The sequence below is a fragment of the Nycticebus coucang genome, chromosome 17 (assembly GCF_027406575.1).
Source record: "Nycticebus coucang isolate mNycCou1 chromosome 17, mNycCou1.pri, whole genome shotgun sequence".
Lineage (NCBI taxonomy): Eukaryota > Metazoa > Chordata > Mammalia > Primates > Lorisidae > Nycticebus > Nycticebus coucang.
Window position 1 is genome coordinate 64,359,708 of NC_069796.1, and position 18,341 is coordinate 64,378,048.

The 18,341-nt window shown below is 36.0% G+C and overlaps 1 protein-coding gene across 1 annotated transcript; it reads left to right on the forward strand.

Annotated features, from left to right (window-relative positions):
* The first annotated feature begins 1,124 nt into the window (after nucleotides 1-1,124).
* Nucleotides 1,125-17,580, forward strand: GABRA6 (gamma-aminobutyric acid type A receptor subunit alpha6). The gene is made up of 9 exons (XM_053566219.1): nucleotides 1,125-1,162; nucleotides 1,368-1,486; nucleotides 2,051-2,118; nucleotides 4,036-4,256; nucleotides 4,341-4,423; nucleotides 5,264-5,407; nucleotides 5,826-5,978; nucleotides 7,394-7,653; nucleotides 16,510-17,580. Exons 1-9 carry the CDS (start codon nucleotides 1,125-1,127, stop codon nucleotides 16,783-16,785), a joined length of 1,362 nt encoding a protein of 453 aa, XP_053422194.1. The 3' UTR covers nucleotides 16,786-17,580.
* The last annotated feature ends 761 nt before the right edge of the window (nucleotides 17,581-18,341 follow it).

Genomic DNA, 18,341 nt, shown 5'->3' on the forward strand with positions numbered 1-18,341 from the left:
GTGATGAATCGAGAAATTTGATTCTTTACCTTATATTCTTGAATTTAAATATGTAAATGTTTTCGTTAAGATTTTTTATTATTTTAATTTAAAGATTAAAGTTTTCTGGCTCAAACGAATTTCTGTTACTACAATTTCCTCCTAGCAGACTGGTATAGAATGCTATTTCTTGGATTCAGTCAGACATTTTGCTTTGGACCTGTGCCAACCCTCATAAAACTAATGCCAGCAGTATCATCATTAACCACATCTACGTATGCTTTTTATTTGTTCAGTGTTAATGTGTGGGAGCTTTAACCTACCATTTCTCAGACATTGTCTTCTATAGGCAACATTCAAAAATCTGGCCAGGTTTGTAAAGGCAGTGATAGAACCCATTTCTGTCTTAGCTTAAAATGACACACGTTTGACAGAAAGAATAAGTAACATACTTAAAACAAAATACTTACTCAAGAGGAAGATGGTTAGAAGTTGTTCCGTTGTGTCACAGCCATAGTAAATAAGTAGGAAGGAAGATTTTTAAGTATAGAAGAAATGTGTGTCTGAAGCCAATAAACCTGATAAAAATCAGAAAGAGAATCTAAGAAGGTCCCAGTGTTGTTAGACTTTCTCAAAACATAAGAGCTGTGTAGGAATCCTTCTGTGAACCATAGAAATAATAAATGCTGAGCCCATTGGAACATAATCTCAATCAGCAAGATGCCACTGCTTTCCAGATTTCCTCACAGGGGCCTGCTAATTCCATGCCAAAACTAGCAGTGGCTTTCTTCCTTCTAATCTCCCCTAATGCCTTATGCGATTATTGTCACTGCTCTCTGACCATGCACTGTCCCTTCAGACTCGCATTTCCCCACTGAGTCATTCAGAGGAGGCTGGGTGTCCGCAGGATGTAGTCTAAGACCACAAACCACCTCATTCCAAGTGAAAAAGACAGAAACAAGAAAGAAAAGTGCAAGGAGAAACTTCGAAGTTTTCTGGCAGCCTCTGTACCTATTGGATTACTACAAACCAGGAACAGGAATATGAGGAGTTTGGAAGATTTCTGCAGTTGATTGGCATCAGAGGGTTAGTTGGAAGGAAGAAACCAGGAGAAAGGTGAAGGGGACATTTCAGTGCTCCTTGGCATGGCATCTCCTCTGCCCTGGCTGTGCATTGTTCTATGGTGAGTAAGATTATTTTTCCTGATTTTTTTCTTTTCAGCTCAAAGGAAATGGAAAATAAGCATCCTTTGGGTTACTTCTCTATGAAATCTCTTGGAAGAAGGTAGGGTGATGCATTAAGTACTTGTGGTGGGCTAGACTAGGGTAGATTAGACAAAACGTCTTCTCTGAGGCTGAGAGTAAGGATCATGGACTCTCTACTTACAGGCTCGAAAATGCCCTGGGGAAACTTGAAGATGAAGGCAACTTCTACTCAGAGAATATCAGTCGGATCCTGGACAACTTGCTTGAAGGCTATGACAATCGGCTGCGGCCAGGATTTGGAGGTAAGAAGCTTCCTTTTGCTATGTCAGACACGCTTGTCTCCATTCTCCCTTCCAAGACCGGAGGAGTCAGAAAGAATTTGGTATGCTAACATGGTAAGGGGCAGAGATACTAAAGAGAGGCTGTGTGTATTCTTATCTACCTCTGTCTTTACCCCAATTAGTGATGTTATTCAAGTTACTTGGACTCTCAAAGCCTCCGTATATTCAAATGTAGTGTGGGTATATGATCAGTGCTTACCTCATAGCGCTGTGTGTGTGTACAATGAGATTTTCCATGTAAAACATTTTTCTTAGCATTTGCCCCATAGAAGCTGTTAATACACAATAGTTATTATAATTTTCAGTAGAACTAATCTAGTTCTCTTTCATTCCTCAATGTTACCTCAATTTGACTAGAATGGATTCAAAATAAGGTAACAGATATAAGGTTTTAGAGTACAAAGACCCAAGGACTCCCACTACCAGAGTGTAATTGGATGAATTGCAGATTCTGGACATGAGAAGGGGTTTTACAGTAGAGTCGCTAAGTTCAGTCCACTTAACATTCCTCTGGACTAATTTCAGGCGCTGTCACTGAAGTCAAAACAGACATTTATGTGACCAGTTTTGGGCCTGTGTCAGATGTGGATATGGTAAGTGAGCTCGGAGTGAGTTGGATATTTTTACTTAGGGGAGCAGAGTGGAGTCCCACAACTCATGAAAGTGGGCACTACACCAAGCTTGGCTCCAGATTCATGACACAATATGTGTGTTCCTGCTGGGAGGGCATGGCCATTAGAGCAAATTACTGGCTTAATCTTCACGTTTCACTACGGGCTGTGCTTGAATATTTTAAGCTGAGGGACTTTAAAAGATTATATCCTCTATGCCATCCACATATTATGTACTGATTCTTCCCTTCATGAGAAAATGTTCCCTTTTTTGTGAAGTCCTACTAAGTTTTGTGGAGTGTGAGGAAAGCTCCACAAAGATCCTATGCCATATAAGTGCATATTGATAATATCTATGAAACTTAAAACATAACTGTCTTTTGCAGCAACATAATTATCACCATTATTTTATTAAACCAGTAAAGAAAGTCATTTGGAAAAGCTAATACATTCCACTTTTTACTTTGTGGATGGACCAGTAGGTGTTCTGGGGACTCTGTTCCAGGTACAGATGGCTGTAGGATTCATAGGAATGTATTTATAGCAAGTGGGAATGAAAACCTGAACCAGTTTTCTAGAACACAGTGTATCATGATATTCTTTCACATTTCTCAGGTACATTTCCCTCTGAAACTAAAACATAAATGCTAATGCTTAAATAAACATAACTGGCTTTAAAGAAGTACATCATTAGATTTTGTTAAGGCAATTTTTGGTAATGCTTTGACATGATTATAAGTTGTTATTTGTCATTCAATTTTTGTTAAGTCTGGATAGTTACTGGAGACATTTTCATCTTCTGCTTTATGAGTTGACAAGGAAAGAAGAAAACAAATAAGGCTGATGGAAAGAAAGAAAAAAGGAAAGAGTAGAGGAGGAAGAGAAAAGAAAAGAAGGAAAGGAAGGAAGAAAGAAACAAGGAAGAAGGAGAGGAAGGGAGAAAGAAAAGGCGCTATTCCAGAGATAAATATTTCAGAATCCTGAATTATTTTAGTACCATATTTTTCATTTGAGTCACTCCTGCTTGGAGTTATTCCAAGCAGAAACAACCACTATCATTTCCTACCATGTTATCAAAGTCTGGATATACTTTGAATTTTATCTAATGTATGTGCTTCTTTTTAAACTTCATTTATGCATTAGAGCCCAAGTGTAGCCTGGATCTTTATTGCATGGGTATATCACACATCAAATTCTATTTTTAAAATGTAATCATTATTTTCAGTCATAAGTCTTAAAAAAGAATTTATAAAACAGGCAAAGCAATTTTTGGTAATGCTTTGACATAATTATAAGTTGTTATTTGTCATTTAATTTTGCAGTAGTCCTTATCATAATTCTTAAACATTTTAATGTTATTTTATAAAAGCAAGAAATTAAAACTCATAATTTTGATTTTGTACAAAATTTAGATTAATCATGGTAACAGTTGTTATGCTCCCTGAGAGCAATATAAAATGAATATGATTTGCAGCCACAGAGTGCTTACCAAGTAAAATTTATCTGTCCTGAGATCCCTTTCAGGGTTAAGGAGGTACAAAGGAGAATGGCTTGTAGGAAGGCCAGCACAAAGCCTAGACTAAGTATTTCCACTTATTTTTTTTTTCTTTTACTAAATCAAGGAGGTGGATTTTGATAGCTGGAGAGAAGAATCCAGCTTCCCTGGATAGAGGAGAGGTGGAGGTGGAGAAGGGAGGATTATGAAACACAGTACTAAATTTGATGATAATAATACAGAGTACATGAGTTTGAGCAAAGTAATAACTCACAAAAATTATACTGACAAGGTATTGCCATAAAAATTGCTTCACTGCTTAAATTTGGGGATTGGGTACATAAGCTAGTGAGTAAAATATTCTTAACAAGCCCAGCATGAATGAGTATTTTATTTTATCTTAGGAGTATACAATGGATGTTTTCTTCCGCCAGACATGGACTGATGAGAGGTTGAAGTTTGGGGGGCCAGCCGAGATTCTGAGTTTGAATAACTTGATGGTCAGTAAAATCTGGACTCCTGACACTTTTTTCAGGAATGGCAAAAAGTCCATTGCACACAACATGACAACACCTAATAAACTCTTCAGAATAATGCAGAATGGAACCATTCTATACACCATGAGGTGAGATTCCTCCAGTTCTGTTTTTTCTGCCTAAATGATGTATTCGTCCTATTAACTTGGAACCATTTGTTTCAATGTCTCTAGGCTTACCATCAATGCTGACTGTCCCATGAGGCTCGTTAACTTTCCTATGGATGGTCACGCTTGTCCACTCAAGTTTGGAAGTTGTAAGTTACAAAATGCTTCCAACCTCCTTAAATTCAGCTACCACTGGACCTCAGGGCTGGTGTTCTTCATTTTCCTTCCTTTCTTTGTGATGTCACACCATTCTCTCCATTTCTCTCTCTCTCCCATCCCCATTTTCCCTATTCTCCTCTCTGCTCTTTTCTCTCTCTTTCATCTTTCCCCCCTTTCTTTTCCCTGTCTCTAATATAAAATAAACTTATGCTTCTATATTCTAAAAAAAAAAATTCTGAGAGCCAAATGATACATTTGCCTAACCTAAAATATGTCATTTTAGGTTCAACGCCTGTTGTTCAGTGAGTAGGGCACCAGCCATGTTCACCAAAGCTAGTGGTTTCGAGCCCGGCCTGAGACAGCAAAACAACAATGACAACTGCAACCAAAAAATAAATAAATAATAATATAGCCGGATGTTGTGGCGGGTGCTGGTAGTCCCAGCTACTTGGGAGGCTGAGGCAAGAGAATTGCTTAAGCCCAGAGTTTGAGGTTGCTGTGAGCTGTGACGCCAGGGCACACTACCGAGGGTGGTATAGTAAGACTTTGTCTCAAAAAAAAAAAAAAAAAAAAGTCATTTTATTTTATGTCAGAGACTAGGAAGCAAGAAGGAAATATTATCATGACACTTTCAGTGTGGTACCAGAAATATACTTACTTAATCATATTTGTCAATCTCATCAATACAAGTTTTAGACATTGGGATTAAAAAAATCATTAAAGAAAATGTGTTTTTCCTTCCTTTTTATATAGACAATACTCATTTGGAAGGAAACAAAAAGACAACTAGTCAGATTTACTGCTATGTTTAATTTGTTTCAAAACCTCAGATGCTTATCCCAAAAGTGAAATCATATATACATGGAAAAAAGGACCACTTTACTCAGTAGAAGTCCCAGAAGAATCTTCAAGCCTCCTCCAGTATGATCTGATTGGACAAACAGTATCTACTGAGACAATTAAATCAAACACAGGTAAGACTTTGATAAACTCATGTATGTAATCCTGCAAGATGACTCCACTGCACATTTTCGAAGTATCTGTTTATTTTTCCTCTACATTAGTCATTCTCTGCTAAGCATGTTGCTTTAAAGTGATGAGTAGTTTTCCTTAAAATTGATTTTGCAACCAGGTGCATATAAAGATGTGTGTGTTCTTGAGATGAGTAGTTTTATAGGTACAGGCACAAAGAACCCCACTGAAAACAACGAACTATGTGCCTCTTTTCTCTATCATCTGCTGATCAAGTAGCTTTCTCATGCATTGAAATACACCTTTGCTTGTTTTCTTCCATTCCATGCTAATTTAAAAATCTTCAAGATTTATATTCAACTACATTTATTTTTCAGACTGTCCGTAATAATAATACTGATATATGTGTCTTTTGAACAGGTGAATATGTAATAATGACTGTTCATTTCCACTTACAAAGGAAGATGGGCTATTTTATGATACAGATATACACTCCGTGCATTATGACGGTCATTCTCTCCCAGGTGTCTTTCTGGATTAATAAGGAGTCTGTGCCAGCAAGGACTGTCTTTGGTATGCCTCACACTTTGTGCTCCGCTTCCATTCATTCTCCACCTCTCATTGCTTGTATATTTTAGGTGAATATTCACACCGGTGAAGTTTTCCAGTCCATAAAGGAAATACACTCCTATGTCACTGAGACATATATATCATGTAAAATGACCCTCATCTTGTTGTACATTGTGTAGTGAATCCACAAAATATTTGTCTCATCTCAGTAAGAATTTTTTCTGGTTTCCTGTGACTTTTCTATGCCCTGTGTAGCTGTGTTTTATCTTGATTTGCTTTCTCAAAAAAGAGGGAAAGCAGAAAGGTTAAAACTGATATGTAGAGCCATGAAAGCAAAAGTCTAAGCTATTGAACCCAGTAAGCCATCAATTATATCTCACTTTTATTAGGTTGAACCATAAAATTGCCATTTTTGCAGGTCTAAATGTAGTTAAACATCACTGTTTTTCTGTGATTCAATGTAAATATTTAATTCCACTTCTGATGTATAGAATAACTACTAGTTTTTATGGAGCAAAATAAAATAAATACAAAAATTTATAACTGAAATATTATCAATAACTAAGTCCAATTGTTTCTGGGTTCTCATGATTATAAATTTAGTAGCCCATAGGGAAGACCTGAGTTGAACTGAAATCTCAGGTGATTCTTGATTTTTAAATTTATTATACTACATAAATCTACTTTTGCAAATTATAGAAGAATGTCTACATAATGATACTGACAATGTTATATATCCTCTAATTTTATAAATTTCCAAAGTCTTAGTTCAAGAAGAAAAATTACCAAAAGACAAATGATATAATTTATTTTATTATGAGGAAATATTTTACCTAAAAACCAGGTTAGAAATAAAAAAAAAATTGAGTAACCTAATTTTATGCTAATATTTATACCAGACAGACTTTGAAACTGTCATGACAGATGACATTAGCTAGTAAAATTGATCAGAAATTCAGGGTGTTTTTTTTTTTACATAAATGATAATAATTTGTTATAAGTTTTCCCAAGTACTACCCTGTTTCCCCAAAAATAAGACAGTGCTCCCAAAGATGCGCTAGGTCTTATTTTCAAGGGACGTCTTATCTTTCTCCTGTAAGTAGGTCTTATTTTCGGAGGATGTCTTATTTTCAGGGAAACAGGGTAAACCACTGGTACTATGTATGATTTAAATTTTATGATAGTTAAATGATTTCAATTCAGCAAACTTTCTGAGCAAGTTAAATGTAAAAGTCACTGCACTAATTACCAAAATGTACAAAAATATTAATAACTATGATAATCAGGAGAAATTGTAATACAATAAATAACACAAATTACTTTTCATAAAATATTTCCTGCTCTCTGCCAACATGTCCTTTGATCTTATTTTTGCCTTCCCAGGGCTCATATGCATTTTCTACTCTTTCTCACTGTAGGGATCACCACTGTTTTAACCATGACCACCTTGAGCATCAGTGCCCGGCACTCCTTGCCGAAAGTGTCATATGCAACTGCCATGGATTGGTTCATAGCTGTTTGCTTTGCTTTCGTCTTCTCTGCTCTTATTGAGTTCGCAGCTGTCAACTACTTCACTAATCTCCAGACACAGAAGGCCAAAAGGAAGGCACAGATTGCAGCCTCAACTCCAGTAACAGTATCAAAAGCTACTGAACCCTTGGATGCTGAGATTGTTTTGGTAATTGTTTACTTTTTCTAATGTCACACACCATAGGAAAAGTCATCCCAAACAGTGATCACAAACAACCATAAAGTCCCAAAATAATATTGGCTGAGCACAACAATAGCAAGGACACTTTCTCTTCCAATAGCTCTAGTTCCAATAGCAAGGCCACTTTCTCTTCCGACTTCACAGAGAAAATCTGAGGAACAATCTTTCATTTATCTTTGCTCTAAACTTTTGGCATTCTTCTTTCATCATCCTCATATGTACTGGCAGACTTCAGGCTATCAGAGCAGACTAGAAAATTTTTCTTAGCCTTTAGATGTTTCCTTTGAACAGGATCACTTACACAAACTAGGAAGAATAAAGTAAAAAAAAAAAAAAAGAAATTCTAATGAGGCTTCACAGTCTGAATGAAAGCAACAGAGAAATGGGGACAATTGAATGGACAATTTTTGCAGAAATTTGCTTGCTGCTTTATTTCACGAGGGCAAGGCATCTGTGAATAATGAAAAATGGTTTCTCTGAGTTCTGAGTCATAACCCAAGTATTTGATTCATATTCAAACATTCTTATATTCACATTTCTATATTAAATATATATGTATCAATGAGTTTATATTCAAATGTACTCCCAAATTTCAATTTCATGTAATAGTAAATTCTAACAATTAAACTGAACATACTTTTAAAAAATGGATTAGAATACTGATTAACAAGCATACCATTTTATTTTAATACAAAGTCCAAAGAGTAACTCTTAGATAAGAGGATATTTTTACTCTATAAAGTCAAGTAACAGATACTTTGCACCAGAAAATCTTCTAAAATTGATCAATTCTAGTAAATATTTTTAAATTTCAAGACAATATGCAGCCCAATAATCCTCAGTTTAATTTTATGATGAAAATTACAAAGCTTTGTGTGTTTTGATCCTCCAAATCTGAAGCATTTGGTTTAAAGGGTGATAATCCTCATTTGAAATTTTTCTCCTAATAAACTAAGAAAGTTTGAGAATTTATTTTCTGTGAGAGATAAGAATGAGGCCATTCTCAAAATAAATGGAAATATAGAATTTAAGTTAGCCCTCATTAAAAAAATTGCCATTCAGTAATGCAGTCTAATTATGTTCTTTTACAAGTGGGAAAACACAGTGTCAAAAGAGAAAATAGTTTCCTAGTTACTAGTTGGTAGAAAAACTGGAAATTGATTCAAGAACTCCTGATACCCACATTATAGAGGCTGAACCTGCCTCCACCTCACAACAATTCTCCAAGTATCAAAGTGTATCAGGGTGCACACAACTGGAAAAAAAATTCTGAAATTGTACGTGAGTTAATTCTCAAATTCTTCTTTTGACTTAATGATGTTTCCTTTATGTACTATATGTGGTTTGAAAGGTCACCAAAATATAAATTTTGCAAAAAAAAAAAAACACCAGCTGGCAGGTTTAGTCTAAAATATTTGAAAACCATTTTTTTTTTTTGAGGCAAGTTACATTCCAAATGTTCTTGAGAATCATTTTATGCTTGTAAAAAATAATTAATTCTATTATAAGCTATTTGCATGTATATAATTACATAATCTATTTATTTATATCTACATATCTATACATCTTTTTTGTAATCTCAGATTAATATGAGGTACAAATGATTAGGTTACATTCTAAGGTAAAGTTCAAGTTGTAGTTGAGCCCTTCATCCAGGGCATGTGCTGTGTACCCTTACGTTACGGACCTTAACATATGATCTACAAAAGAAGAAAAATTATTTCTTAGTGGGTAACGCCTGTGGCTCAGTGAGTAGGGGGCCGGCCCCATATACCGAGGGTGGTGGGTTGCAACCCAGCCCTGGCCGAACTGCAACAAAAAATAGTCGGCCGTTGTTGTGGGCGCCTGTGGTCCCAGCTACTCAGTTACTCAGGAGGCTGAGGCAAGAGAATCGCCAAAGCCCAGGAGTTGTAGGTTGCTGTGAGCTGTGTGACACCATGGCACTCTACTCAGGGCCATAAAGTGAGACTGTCTCTACAAAAACAAACAAAAAAATATTTCTTAGAATTCAGTTTACCCTTTCTTATTTGAGAAATATGGTAAAAATGAAAAAAGAGAAATTTAGTAAAAAGAAGGTAACTAGAATGATTTTGAATATGCTTATTGGTCAGATATTGAAATACAAAGACCAAGTTCATTGCTTCATTTTTTTAAAAATATATAGTACCTAGAGGAATACAATTTCAAATTCTCAGAAAAAACATAAAGTAATGTTCCCTGTAGGCTATTATTTTAAAGGTATAATTTATTAATACGATGGAATTTAAGCTCTCAGGTCTTCATATAAACTATCTCTTATAATCCCAAAATAGTAACATATAATGAATAAGTCCTTTAGGAAACTGGATAAAAGATTGCATTTAAATCATCTCTAAGTATTTTTTATGCAAGCTATCTTTTTTCTTATGAAAAAAATATATTTATGAAATTGGCTTCACTTAAATTTTTTTTAAGGAATAAAAAGGAGGATTTTGTTTCTAAAAGGCCAAAGTATAAAAATAAAAATGATAGCAAAAATAACCAAACCAAATAATGTAAACCTTGAAAGCACCTATAATAAATATAGGAGATTACATAGAACATTTACCTTTTATTTGTTCATGTCAAAACTTGGCAACTCTTCTAACATAATGTAGAAGAACAAACATTAATTACACATTTGCAATTTATACTACACAATGGTATATTATGATTGCAAGACATTTTCTTTCAAATACCATGACATTTAAAAATATCTATTCAGTTGTAATCAAAACAACATTATTTGAGTAAGTCACACACTAAAATAGGAGACTAATATGCTGAAGTTGAAACAAAATTTAGTGCTCTTCTATTTTATGTGACTCTAAGTTGTATATTTCAATGTGCTCATTGCTTTTCACAGGAAAATATTTGGAAGGTATGCAGGTAAAATTTTATAGCTTTATCATTTTGAGTGTGACCTTGAAATTGAATATAATAATGACAAGGAAATTAGACATTTAAAAGCTAGGACTCAGACCTTAAAGATAAATCCTCAGAAGTGCTCTATAGACTTTCTGTTTATAAAGCATTTGGAATTGGAAATTTATTTGTTTTTTAGGCTTTGAGAGGAAATTGTCAACAGTTTCTTTCCTGCTTATATGGTGTCTTTTCTTAGCATTTTTAACTGGCATTCTACAGTAACATTAGAGAGTTATTTCTGTCTTTGCGGTATCAGAACCTGTCATATATCTGAGATATAACTGTATCCACACTGCACATAAGGCCAGTTTGGTCCTTGACCCCCTTTTGCATGTTTTGCTGATTTTCATGTTATTTTCTAGGTCTAAGCCCTCATGACTGTATTGCTAAGAATGAATTTTCTATCTGCCCCATCTATCCTTCCTTTGGGTATTGTCGTTACTCGCAACTTGGCTTTTCTTCTTCAAAGGAGTGTGATGCTTTTCGTAAATTATAGGTACACACAGTTAAACAAGATTTCATTAGTCAGGCCAATAATTGTATATATACTGATTGCCTTGTTCCATCATCTTCTTCTTTGTCCTTTTCATCTGGCACCCATGGAATGGGTACTTATTTATTCATACAAGTATTTGGTGTGTGCTTGCATGAGCCAGGCTCTTGCAGAAGCCTGAGATTATTTAGTAATACTAGTGAGTGACATCCAGAGGTCCCTTCCCTCATAGAGCTTCTTGTCTATCGAAAGAGAAACAAATTAACAAGCTTTAATAATCCATAGTGAACAAGGTTGTGGCCAGAGATGAATAATAGGCTGAAAAAGAGCCAGGCAAGATTATGGAGCTCCGTCTAGAGGGGTCTTCACTTCTAAAGGAGTGATGTCTATGCTGAAAACAGAATGACCAGCCTGGCCCTGTGCTAGCAACTCGGCCAGTTGCTAGAAACTTGGGTATAGAGAGGGAAATGAGATCTATGAGTGCATCCCTCCTCTCCTCTTCAATATGGAGATATGTACTGGGCCATTACCATGCTGCCCTTGCCGATAGAGAGAGGTTTGAAGGATAGAATATTAAAGGGATTACCACATCAGTTCCAAATACTGCAAAGATTTTTTTTTTTTTTTTTTAGTCTTCTCACTAATCCCCAGAATTAAGAATTAAATTAAGACCACTAAAGATTCTAAAGAAAATCCTGGTGCTCATTGTATGATTTATGGAGAGGCAATATTTCATTCTGAACTCACAAAACATTCTGATATAGTTCCAGACACATCTCCCAGTACCGTGGATCAACTTGATTACTGTCAATCAGCTGCTCCTCTGTAGAAATTCTTATTTTTTGGTGCCCCTATTTTCTGGTTCTAAAACAGATGCTTAGTGTTGCCCTTCACTAGTGCAGCTCTGGTTCAAATATCTCTACCGAGAGATAATCTATTGCCTCCTCCTTTTAAAAATATTAGACTCACTGAATGATGTATCAGATGGATCTAAATAATTCCCAGATGCCTTATCTCTATATCAAATAACTGATTGTCATAAAGCCTAATTTGACTCTAAGTATCCTTGCAATATGGTGTTACTTAAAGCAAAGCAGTGCTCTATAAATATCTAAAGCAGGATGGCACTCAGCAGTAGGGGAGCCCTGGAAAAATTCAAAACCACAGGTGTTCCACTCAAAGCAGTGACAGCCCCAAGCTGAGCCCTCATCTGGACTCTGACAAAAGCCTATTTTACTATCAGCTGAAGCTGCTAGGCTTACAATAGAGAAGGTGGAAGAAGGCAACCCTGTAGCAAAATTGGTTTTCTTTGCATTTTAGAAATTCAATGTGTTCCTTCTAAATTGGCGTCCAGTCTTCTTGTGCTGCCAATTCCCAATTATTCAACAGTGTATGATCCACCATGCCGGGTGACCAGGTCTCTTGCATTTTCTTTAGCCTATCATATCTGCTGCCTGCTAGGAATCCCCCCAATCACTGCGGGGGATTGTAACTCAACTCTAAGCTAGTGATCCTCGGTGGAGGGCTATTTTACTCCAAAGGACATTTGGCAATGTCTGAAGATATTTTTGAATATTACAACTTAGTGGGGGTTGCTACTGGCATCATATTGGTAGACGCCAGGGATGCTACACATCATACCAGGTGGCACAGGACAGTCCCCACAACAAAGAATTATCCAAGCCAAAATGTCAGTAATTCTGAGATGGAAAATTGTGCCCTAAGCCACGAAGTTGATGAGAAAAAATAACATAATAACTGTTAACAATGTGATCTTTGGCTTCTGAGGGGGATTGATTCTTCTTCTGAAGAATCCAGACTTGGATTCTTGTTTGTGCAAACTTCTTGCTTAAGCCATCATTGGCTATCCACTAAAATGAAAATAGTAATAGGACATTATAGATATTTTCCAGGAATAAGTGAAACAATGCTTACAAATTGCTTTGTTGTGTTTGTTGACGGTAAGCATTTGGAAATGGTATCTATAACATATGAAACAATATGTTAAAACACAATGTAACATAATAATACAATTTTATAGTCTTCTCTCTTCTGCCTGAGTCCTCCACTAAGTCTTGGAAAATTGTTTATATTTTTCTTTCACTCATCAAGTCAGTATATATCTATTAAGCATATACTGTGTTCTATGGACTGGCTAGGCACTGTGGAACATATTCTCAGGAACATACCTGAGAATAATGTGCCCTCTACCAGGAAGGAGAGTTCATGGTAGGAAAGCAGATAAGCCACAGCAGAAATAATTATACTTACAAGAGAGAAATAACAGCTACAAGAGTTTTAATCGTCAAATAGACATAAAAGTTTATAAGGGCTGAGGTATGTGAATTTAGTACCAAAAGATGTGAAGTAAAGTTAAAGATAGGTGGTGTTATTCCAGACAACAAAGAAATAGAAGGAAATGGCAAACAAGTAGACAATATTTTGTCAATATTTTATAAAATTTTGTAATGAACATTTTGTAAATAAATGTACATTTAACTGTAATTCCCATTTTCCCTATGTAAGGTGACTTTAGGGGACACTTTTGGGAGACCCTGTAAAAGTAGGTGAGTGATGAGAACGAGAAACAGATATGTATTGCAAATAGTTGAAGAGTATGGTAAAGGGTAAGGTTTGATGAGCAAATCAACACATGCATATATATGCGTATGTATCAATATATTATCTCAAATTCTTTAAAAAACAGGGGAAAAAATATTCTTTAAAAAACAGAGGAAAAAACTTTGAAATAAGTCATAATTATTCCTAGCTTGAAAAACAGAAAGCTTAAGGAGAAGCTTAAGGAGAATTGGAATCTATGAGAACTATGTCTATGTTACGGAATCTATGTCTAAGTCATATTGCCAGGAGTAAATACGGAATTGTAATCCAAGAATTTTTGACTCCCTGTTTTCTTAGCTCCTGGGAAACCTTCCACAGAGATTGTTTGGGGAAATAGTTGAAGAAAAGGGGAATCCTATTATAAAGGCCTTTAATTCTAGATTATTGGTGCTTTACTTAAATTTTTCATGGTGTTTGTCTCTGAATGCTCTCTTTTAACTCTAGACCCTGGCTTTATGGCAATATTCATTAAGTATTTTGTGATAATGTGACAACAATCAGAGATGCACAAATATCTGTTCTCCACACATTTCTAAAGAAACAGTGGAAAATAAACCAATGCCTTTCATTTTTATGGTATCCTATGTTTTATAGTCACTTTTTTTTATCCCAATGAACTAGTCATGTCTTTCCTCCTGCTGCCTAAAATAGAAAGTGAAAACAGGTTTCATACAGGGTAATGCATGCTATTAAAAGTCAAAATGAGTCTAGTAAGAAATGCTGCTCTAGAGGCTTGCCCTCTTTCTATGCTGGCAAGGTCCTTAAACTTTTTACTAGATGTTTTAATGTTCCATATGTGTGGGAGAATGACTCTCTTTGGAGGATAAAACAGTGACACGATTTACTTTTTCAGGTAGAGGATATTTTAATAGCACACTGTATGGATGAAAATTCAAATTAGAATCTAAGAAACCTAATATCATCCTCTTAAAATTTAGTGCTTTGTTTATACTATAAGAGAGGCAGCAAGCACTGAAATTAAGTAACTATTACTCTGGTTCTCTCCACACACAGTCTGGTGACCCTGAGCAGAGTAGTCCTCAGTCATCATCTATTTTTAATAGCAAGTGTCCCTTCTCCAAGATCAAGCATAGTAGGCCCTCTAATATTTTTAAACACTCTTCTGTCTCCAAGACCTATGAATTATTTAACTCTGTCCATAGTATCTACTATAACATTGAGTCAATGAATAGATAAAAAAGGTATTCCTTGCTTGACGTTCACTATTTTATGTCAGATAAGGCTTGACTACACTATTCATTTTTTGTTTTTGGTAAAGAAATGCATTTCCTCATATCCCCACGGCCTTTAAAAACACACTGAGCTTAAACTCTGTATGATGACTATTATTATTTAGATAGTAATATTTACAGCAATCAAGTAGCACAATTCAAGAGGGGAATACAGAAAGAAGTCCATGGGGTTGTTGCTCCTGCAGTCTAGACGTCACCACATGGGTAGGTCATTTGGGTTCTGTGGCTCAACCTGCACAGGGGAGGCAGCTGCAGTGTCCTGTTGCCATAGGGTTGCTGGCTGAAGCTGCAGGAGCTTGTCCATGTGAGTAACATATCCTGCCAGGCAGTAAAGTGGTAATTTTTCTTCCAGAGAGGAAACAAGGCCATTTTACAAGATCAGGGATAATGTACAGCAAGCCGTTTGAAGTCAGAGGCCCAGCAAGGAGAACCTGGCCCCAAGGAGAGCCATTGTTATTAGATGTAGACAAGAAAAGATGAAAATCACAGGAAGGCCTCCTAGACTCCAGCAGCATGAAAGGAGTGTAAATCAAACACAGTCAAAGTCTCTGAACTAGCTCCAATACTTTAGAGAAAAGATGATAAAATGTTGGGATGAAATAAGCACTGAAATTGACCAGTGAAATTTATTGCTACTGAGGCAACCACGACAAAGCATTTGCCGCATGGGGACCCTAGACTTTGTTCCAGTCAATTATTGTGTTAAAACATCCCTTTCAATACTCAAGTTGATTGTCATGTGACTTCAGTGGAATGGGAAGTCTGATGATAGAAAAGAACATAATAATTCCGACATTAGTAAACGATTCACTTTTGGTGACTTAATGTGGAGGGAGTCCAGAGAGAAAATTCTGAATGGGAAGTAGGAAGTTCTCAATATAGAACTTTGGGGTAAGAGGCAGGTACTTGTGTATTTCAAGCCATGAACAGTCATCCTAGTCAATTGAGAATATATATTCTTTGTCACTGGCCTTAGACGTATAAGGGCCATTTTTTTTTTTTTTTTTAATCTCAGCTGGTTCAACCTCCTGAGTGTGTGAAGATGAGAATATAGGCTGGGCTTCAGTAGAAAAGAGTTGAGATCTGGGTCCTGAGCTGTGACTTTCTTGTGTTACCTAATTGTCCATGTAATCCACTCCCCTCTCCAACACACCACTGCTCATATGCATTGTCCTACAAGCTTCTGCATAACCAGAGGTGGATAGGCCTCATTCTTCCTAATCATACAATTCTCAGTATAGTTTCTGATGACCATGCTTGGCATCAATTATTGAAGTATTGAGTTATAGGGTGTAGAATGACAGAGGGCAAATTAATTCTAAGATATGTTTAACCTTTTTTTTGTGGGAGTGGGGAGGAACAATCAAATACTAATAATAGTAAGAATTTGTGGATATTTTACCCCAAATAGTAAGTACAAAGTTAATAAATGATTGTCAATAGTGAAAAAATGACTAAATAAGTGATCTCTATTCTCTCACCCTGGCTGAATATTTGCCTTTTTTTCTACAGCATCCTGATTCCAGATATCATTTGAAGAAAAGAATTACTTCTCTGACCTTGCCAATAGTTCCATCCCCTGAGGCCAATAAAGTCCTCACAAGAGCACCCATCCTACCACCAACACCTATCACACCCCCACCACTTTCACCAGCCTTTGGAGGCACCAGTAAAATAGACCAGTATTCTCGAATTCTCTTCCCAGTTGCATTTGCAGGATTCAACCTTGTATACTGGATAGTTTATCTTTCCAAAGATACGATGGAAGTGAGTAGCAGTGTTGGATAGCTTGCAGCCAGGACAACTTGTATTCTATAAGTTTTTATTTTCTGCACTTTTAAAAGTGGTATTGAGACTTGTGTAGATGCTTTTCAGAATGCAAAATCAAAATTGAAAATGTGTAACACATAGCTTTGAGTAAACATGTATGGGCTTCCAAATAATAATGTTATCTTCAAAATTGGGTGTTGAAGGTTACTGACAAATATGATTTTTCTGTGCATTAGAGAAAAATTTTATGAGGGTAAGATGAGCTCAAGATGAATTTTCCAACCTTTGTCCTTCATTGTTCAATATTTTTAATTGTTGCTATGGCTAACATTTACCACAAGGCAAATAAAATAAGAAATGCTGACACTTCCAAAGGTTGCCTTAAATTATGTTTATGTTGGTTTGGTTTTCAATATTAATACAGTCTAAATATTTATCAGTAAGTTAATACCAGCATGTTGGAGGTCTTTGTGCTAGTAAAATGACTTTATGTGGCATTGTAAAGCCTGTATTGAGTTTAGCCATTTGTTTTTAACCATGCTGTGCTTTTTACCTCAATAAAACATGGTGTTTATATACATATAAATTATACATTATATCTCATAAATTATGTATACATATGTATATAGCTTTGGTTGGACTAAAATACAATGTTGTTTCATCACATTAAATTATCCTTTAAAAATAATATGTTTATTTTACTTCCATGAAGTTGTAGAAAAATTAGTCATCATCAGGAAATCTTGTACATTATGACTGTGGCTATCTCTAGTGTTTTCCACTGTTCTAAGTATGATACTAAATAAAACAACATTGGGAGGCTGAGGCAAGAGAATCGCTTAAGCCCAGGAGTTGGAGGTTGTAGTGAGCTATGCGATGCCATGGCACTCTACCTAGGGCCATAAAGTGAAACTCTGTCTCCACAAAAAAATAAAAAATAAAAATAAAATAAAAAAAAAACAACAGCAAATGTGGTTGTCTGGATCTACTTCATGAAGCTGTTTGTTCAGGTACAGAGAGGTGTTACCTCTCCCTCAGTGTTAGTACCTCTGGTGATCCTGGGAGGTCGAAGGAGTGGGTCACTCAGGTTCAGTCACCTAGATCTGAAACAAGATTTTATTTTTTTTTTTTTAAGGAATATGAGGCAAAGTCTCATTTATTCATTTCTTGCATTTGAAGTAGTCTTAGATGACATCTTTGACCTGAAGATTCTTTGCCATTGTCCTTAATACTACACAACTGCAACTGACCATTTTACAGGATTTCTGAGAGGTTAAGAACGGAAATTGTGAGATTATTCTGAGACATGAGTTTAAGGACTGAAAATGAGAGATTCTGAGACTTGCACTAAAGGAAGCAGAGTTCAAGTTCTGTATGGGGAACGTGGCTTTTATTTCATTCTGGTGTGAGTGGGCTGAGTCTGAAAAGGAAGTCAGCACATGGGTTAAGGTGGATAGGAATATCAGAGTTTGGTGGGATAGACACTGGCGCATTCATTCCTTCCCGGGCAGGACATCCATGCACTCATTCCTTCCTGGAGAGAAGTTCTTTCCTGGGCACTATGGTTCTAATTT